This window comes from Cyprinodon variegatus, unplaced genomic scaffold (genome assembly GCF_000732505.1).
Source record: "Cyprinodon variegatus isolate N-32 unplaced genomic scaffold, C_variegatus-1.0 Scaffold359, whole genome shotgun sequence".
Classification (NCBI taxonomy): Eukaryota; Metazoa; Chordata; class Actinopteri; order Cyprinodontiformes; family Cyprinodontidae; genus Cyprinodon; species Cyprinodon variegatus.
The window spans coordinates 637918-644850 of record NW_015150812.1 but is presented as its reverse complement, the minus strand read 5'-3'; the positions used below and the strand labels follow the sequence as shown (position 1 = coordinate 644850).

Below are 6933 nucleotides of genomic sequence, written 5' to 3'. Positions count from 1 at the left end.
TAATGACTTATTAAATGAGAAAGATATTTCATTTTTATTGTGGATTTTCTTATGTACCCACATGGCCACATATGTTTATAGCAGAACCTTTCTTTTTTTTATTTATTTTTTTGGCAGAAAATAGAATTGGTTTTTAAGCCAATGAATAAATCATTTTTTAGTGTCATTTCAGTGGGGGTTTGGAAACCAGATACTTGGATTGCCTTTTCTTTTTTATTATTCCAAACAATTGATATTTTCTTGAATTATTAAAGGGGCTTAAGTTTCTACTGACATATTATTTTGTTACTAAAAACTGAAGAAAACCATAACTGAACAAAGTGGGAGAATTTCAGGCTTCCAAAGAACTACAATTTGGTCCTGGAATTCATTCCAGGGAAGTTACCTAAGTAGTCTCGTCATGATTCAAATGGCCAAATGCAAAGCAGCAGACTCTAACAACTCAAGAAAACAATGCGTAGGTCTTAGGAGGATGGACCTCCATGCTCCTTAAAATCATCACTGCTCCAGCTATAGATTGCTCTGGTCCCAGCGGACAGAACTGACACAGACCCCTGGATAGGTTACAAAAGGTTTTCAGAAAAACTGAAAAGTCAGCGTGCCTCATTTAAGCCTGTTTTATTGTCAAACAAATATATGTTCATGTAAACCAGCTGCAGTTATTAGGTATTCTTAATTTTAGTTTCCAGCTGTAATTCTGAACTTTTCTCCTTTTTTCTATCTCTTTATTTATTTTTTAGCCAACAAGGTTCTTGAGGAAAAGCTGCAGGAGATTAACGGTGCGTCGGAAAAATCAGTGAACGAGTTAAAGGAAAGGACCCAAGGCCTTGAGAAAGAGCTGGACAACGCCAACGATCTGCTGTCTACTTCTAAACTCAGAGGTCAGTTATGTTGAATTTAGTTTTCCTTAGTTTTTTTTTAAATCGTTTCCTTTGCTGCTTCTTCTCAGATTACACTGAAGTTTTCACCCAATCTTCCTGTCAACAGTTAGATGATTTTCTATTTATTTTTTTCTGATTAGGACCTGCTGGTGGAGCCGTTCTGGCAGAAGATCAATTAACAACATCTGCAACAGCTGCTACTGTGTCCAAAATAAAACCCAGCATGAAGTTGACTGAGGTAAAGCTGTTACATTTTAGATTAAAGAATTAATTTAGACCATAGATGTTGTTTTCCTCTGATTCAGTGGTTTCTGTTGGTGCTAAGATCCATGCAAATCAATAATGTCTTCGGTTCTCACTCCACACAAAAGCCTTCCCCTGAAGGGGAAGAACGTGATCTTGAGTCTTTTATTTGTGTTAAAACTTAATTTGAAAAGATAATACACAAAAAAAACCTGAAAAAAATCAGAGAAAACAGTAAAGTTACTCTCAAAACCTTTTCCTGATTAAGAATATGTTTCAATTTCATTTCTAGATTGCTTTTCTTTTTCTCTCAAATATCTATCTACCAAACGTGATCGTTCATTTCAACAATAATGAAAAACATTAAACTAGAGCTGGGATTGCTCTGCCTCGGGGAGATGGAACCCAGGTGTAGTTACTCATGATAGCTGGAAAGGTCATGGTGGAACTCAGGCATTTGGTGAGACAAAAACAGGCAACAAAAGTTCTGATGGAGTCAGTTTATTTGGAGTCATTATATTTCCAGGCAACATCAGTAGCAAAATTAGTGTGGATGCCAAACTCTAACACACTCAATAAAACAATGATAAAGGAAACAAAGTAAAAAAAAAAAATCAGTATTTTTATTGCGTAAATAAACAGTTTGCATATGCATACTTGTACCAACTGCCTGTAAATTTACGAGTTTGTAAAGAAACTATACAATAAAACATAACTGTGACACAAGTAGTTATGGCAAAGACTTGAACATTTGGTTACAGATTGCATGTGGTGTCGTTGTTCACTGTTGAGTTCAGCTGCTCCTGCAGCAGCGATAAACTCTTCTTAATAAGCAATATATGTGGAATTAGCACGTGCATACTTATGGAAACGTGATTCAAAAGAAAGGGATCAAAACTGTTAATTTTGTGTACAGGATAAATCCCGGGCGTGCTTCGATAGCGAAGTGGTTAGCGCTCAAAACCCATGTGCGGAGGCCTTAAGGGCTGGCTATACTCCTGCAGCAGTATGACGCAGATATTTTTGATTTATGCCCAATTTTGAAGCGTGGACTGCGCTATGTTATTCCACGCCAGGATGCAAGAGGGACAGTCACGAACTAGCTGTGGGTCTAGATACGGCTGAGGCGGTGAGGAAGTGGGGGCGAGTTTGTGCAACGACGGAGGGACATGAGGGAGAAAAAGAACTGGGATCCAGGTGAAAAAAGGGTCCCAGGGTTCTCACGTGCTTCACTCTCCTAGCTGGTCCATCTTCTCGAGTCGTTTTCCACAATGGCAGTCCTACAAACACAAGAAGTCGGTAAGTTACCAAACAGGAAATACATAGTGTAGATCGGATGTAGATTTGACCAAACGGAGGCTTCGTATCTGCGCTCACCTACAATTTTTTTTAGAGGTGCAGCAGAGTATCTGCGGAAGGAGCGGAGGCATATGTTAGGTTAAAAAATGTAGGTTTGTAAAAGAGGAACTGAGTCCACACAGAAAAGATATTTTTAGTAGCTTCTGCAGAAGGAGAGAGCTACACCCAACTCTCTACTCTCTAACGGACTTCCTCTGCAGAGCCTTTTTATTAGCAGTTCATAACACATGGGGTGAGTTACAAAACGGAGTGTTCTTCTGATGAGGAAGTTGATTGAGTCACAGAACAGAATGTTTCTTCTGATAACTGTTATTTAGCCTTGCACAAACATCAGTAATTTTCCACCACCGTTGCATGACAGTTTGCAGTAAACAAGTGAAGCATCTCATTTCCTCCATGTTTTATATACACACACATTAACTTTATAATCATCATTGAATAAACCTTAGTTTCACCTCAAGATGGCGAAGATGGAGCAAGTGACAGAGCATTTTTTTTTTACTTTGAAAAGCCAATCAAAGCCTTTGATGTCTTTGGGTTCACCAAACTCTCCAGTGATAGAACCACTATGGGGAAAACCACAATCTCCTCCAAGAGCAGCGTCTGGTTATTGGTCCGTTTCAGTGGTGCTTTCTCCTATCTGTAATAAAGATAAATTGAGATGCTATTCTAGAGCTCAGACAGAAACAGCGGGACATCAGTGCGAGAAGAGAGGCAGATGTTCCACCAGCTGGCGTTGCCTGCACCTGGAGCTAAGGAACCACAGCAGGAGGTCGGAGGATGACAGTGGTAGATGAGAGAACCCTGCCAAGCAGACAGAGGACAAGAGCAAATAGTCAGCTGCTGGCCAGTGCTAACTCAGGTTGAGATCGAAGGCGGACAGTGGTTCACTTGAGAAATTTCCCAGGCAGAGAAAGCGCCAGAGGGGGCAGAGAAGGTGGCGGCTGGTCCTTCTAGGGCTAAATAAGAATGGCTTTTATTTTAAAGCCACCTATAGACCTCTTTAGACCATTCTTGACGTCATCCTTTGTCACCATTATTTTCTCTATCATCCGTTTTTATTTTAAAAATCTTGTTTCTGTTGCGCTCCTTCACCATAGGCCACATCTAGTCCCTAATTGGTTTTCACAAGGCGATGATATGTAAAAGTTCCGATTTTTTTAACTCGTGGAAATTTTGCAACAAGTATTTTTATAAATACTTGTTGCTTTTTGCTGTATCCAGGACTGGGTCAGTTGGAAGCAGTCTCTGGAGAGACACACAGACTTTACCCTTTTAAGACGGCTATTCCAACTCCTCTGAGAGAAGCAGAAGAAATCTTTTATTTAGTACATCCTGGTTTGTCCTCTAGCCCTCACTCATGCCTGGAGGCAACCATAACCAAATGCTGGAGTTTCCTCACAGAACTCCGCTTCATATGGAGGAATTTGTATCATTTTATGTTACCCAGAGGGTACTTGATACTTACATATATTAGTAAAACTTGTAAGTAATGAACAAGAAACTATTATAACTTACTTTTAAATGATGTATTCAAATGTCCATGTTCAGTTTTTTCCTATAAGATTTACAAAACTGTTAACCTCCTTTTCCTTGTTTCCTCAGGTCTTCAACCACATCATGCCTCTAACTACGCTTGCTGTTGTTCCTGATAACCTTTTCCTCAACAAACGGAGAAACTCTGGTCTAATTCAGAATATATTAAACACTGGACAATTAGAAGAAGAACAAGATAAAGAGGACCAAAAAGAAATGCAACCAAAGGAGACGACTGAAGTAAAGAAAGAACCAGAGCCTCAATTAGTTGATGAAAAAGGCATTGAACTCTGGATTTTCCAGGGAGAAGGGCTGCCTTTAGTGAAGCAGGAGATCAGCACTTCTATGGGGACTGCTGCTGACACGGAATGGAGGATGGAAGCAAAGGAGGAACCAAACCCTGTAGGGATTAAAGTGGAAGAGATGGACATAGAATCAGGGCAGATGATTGACACAAAGGAGGAACCAGAACCTTTCCCAATGAAAGAACAAGCTGAACTCGATATCGTCCAGAACAAAGTGCAACCTTTAGGGAATCAGGAGACCCAGCCCTTAATTCTGACTCCTGCTGTTCATCAGAATGACTACAGTGAACCAGAAACGATCATGAATCATATGCTACCTCAAATTCAACAAACCATGGACCCCAGAAATAATACTGCATCAGGGTCTTTTGTTTGTAAAACGTGCGGTAGATCGTACACTGAACGTCGTAGTTTGGCTCGTCACATGAGAAGTCACAGTGGTGAGACTCCGTATCAATGTGTGTTGTGTGAAAAGTATTATTGCGACCGTAATACTTTGAATTATCACTTGAGAACTCACACAGGAGAGAAGCCGTTTGGTTGCACAATGTGTAGCAAGTCTTTCATTCAAAGGCATACTTTGGTTCGTCACATGAGAACTCACAGTGAAAATAAGCCGTTTGCCTGCGAGCTGTGTGAAAAGTCTTATTGTGACCAAAATACTTTGAATTATCACATGAGAAGTCACAGAGGAGAGAGACCATTTGTTTGCACAATTTGTAGCAAGTCTTTCACTCAAAGTATTAATTTGGTTTGTCACATGAGAACTCACACAGGTGAGAGGCCATTTGTTTGCACAATGTGTACAAAGTCTTTCACTCGGCGTAGTAGCTTGATATATCACATGAGAACTCACATTGATAAGAAGCCATTTGTTTGCACATTGTGTAGTAAGTCTTTCACTAAAAATGATAGTTTGGTTCGTCACATGAGAACTCACAGTGATTAGAAGCCGTTTGCCTGCGAGTTGTGTGAAAAGTCTTATTGCGACCGTTATAGTTTGAATTTTCACATGCAAACTCACTCAGCAGAGAGACCGTTTGCTTGCAAAACATGCTATAAAGCTTTCAGTAGAGAAAGTATTTTGGTTATTCACATGACAACTCACTCAGTTGACAAATCCTTTGCTTGCAAAATATGTGGAAAATCCTTCAGTATAAAAAGTTCTCTTAACCGTCACATGGGAATTCATAACAATGAGAGGGCTAAAAAACTTCTAAAAGGACCATCTTTGACAGGGCATATGATAACTCATAGAGGGGAAAAGCCATATTCATCTATAACCTGTGTTGAAGGCTTTAGTGAGAGGAGCAACATATTGAGACCCAAGAAAATTCACACAGTTGAGAAATCTTTCTCATGTGAAACCTGTGGGAAAAAACTCTCCAGACTACAGTATCTTAAGTTCACATCAGAACTCACACTGGTGAGAAGCCATTTGTTTGCAAAATGTGTGGTAAATCTTTCACCAGGAAGAGTAGTTTGGTTCGTCACATGATAACTCACAGTGATAAGAAGCTGTTTCCTTGTGAGTTGTGTGAAAAGTCTTACTGCGACCGTAATAGTTTACATTTTCACGTAAGAACTCCCACAGGTGAGAAGCCATTTGCTTGCAAAATGTGTGAGAAATCTTTCAGTAGGCGATATTCTATGATCCGTCTCATGAGAATTCACACAGGTGAGAGGCCTAGAATTTTTAAGTTTAGGAATTTACTTTTAAGAGGATGTGCAGCTGACGTCAGACAATCCTGTGACACCAGCGAATCCGCCTACTTGGACAGTAAAACCTTGCGTACATAGAGAATGAATAGAGAATTTCCTTCATATTACCTCTAAAACACCTACATAAATCAGAATCCAAATTCATTTATTAATCTCTTGTGGGACATATCTTGCAGAACAACCATTTGCAGAGAAAACTAAGATTGTAAGTACAAATAAGATAAGAGAATAAACTAAGATAAGGATTACAGTATATACATTTTTTTTTATATATATATATATATATAATTTATAATTGACAGTATTTACAAATTATAATGCTGCTCAGTACCAAATTACAATTATTGCACATAACTGTGTTTTTGCGCATATTGAAGTAATGAAATGGTCATTCTTTAAATGGAAGAATTACTTTCTGTGGTCTGCGATGGACTGTCGACCTGTCTAGGGTGTACCCTGCCTCTCGCCCAATGACTGCCCAATGACACCAGCACCCCTCGCGACCCCACTCAGGACAAGCGTGTCAGATAATAGATGGATGGATGGACTTCCTGTGGTGCAGCATGATGAAATGAGTCTCTGTTTGAAGGTGCTTCTTAGGGTCACCAGCGCATCCTGAAGAGGATGTGCAGATTTGTCCATCATGAACTTCTGTCAGAAAGTCAAGCACCTCTCCAACAACGTGACTGGCCTTGCAGACGAGTTTTAAGTCTACTGCGTGTTTCACCTTCAGTCTGCTGCTCCAGCACGCAACAGCATAATGAATAGCTGGTCACCACAGACTCATTAAACATCCACAGTACTGTCCGGTAAAAGTTGAACCTCAGCCGCCTCAGACAATACAGATTTATCTGGCCCTGCCTGTAGAGGGCATTTGTGTTTTTAGT

At 39.8% G+C, this 6933-nt stretch overlaps 1 protein-coding gene across 1 annotated transcript; it reads left to right on the top strand.

The window, feature by feature from the left end:
* The first annotated feature begins 453 nt into the window (after window positions 1-453).
* On the top strand, window positions 454-6514 carry LOC107091952 (histone-lysine N-methyltransferase PRDM9-like). Its single transcript, XM_015386190.1, has 4 exons — window positions 454-457; window positions 741-881; window positions 1022-1119; window positions 4089-6514. The coding sequence occupies exons 1-4, from the start codon at window positions 454-456 to the stop codon at window positions 5271-5273; spliced, it is 1428 nt and encodes a 475-aa protein (XP_015241676.1). The 3' UTR covers window positions 5274-6514.
* The last annotated feature ends 419 nt before the right edge of the window (window positions 6515-6933 follow it).

Coding starts and splice junctions, on each gene's coding strand:
- LOC107091952 (XM_015386190.1), top strand. Junction 882..1,021: donor GTCTACTTCTAAACTCAGAG/GTCAGTTATGTT, acceptor TTTTCTGATTAG/GACCTGCTGGTGGAGCCGTT. Junction 1,120..4,088: donor CCAGCATGAAGTTGACTGAG/GTAAAGCTGTTA, acceptor TTGTTTCCTCAG/GTCTTCAACCACATCATGCC.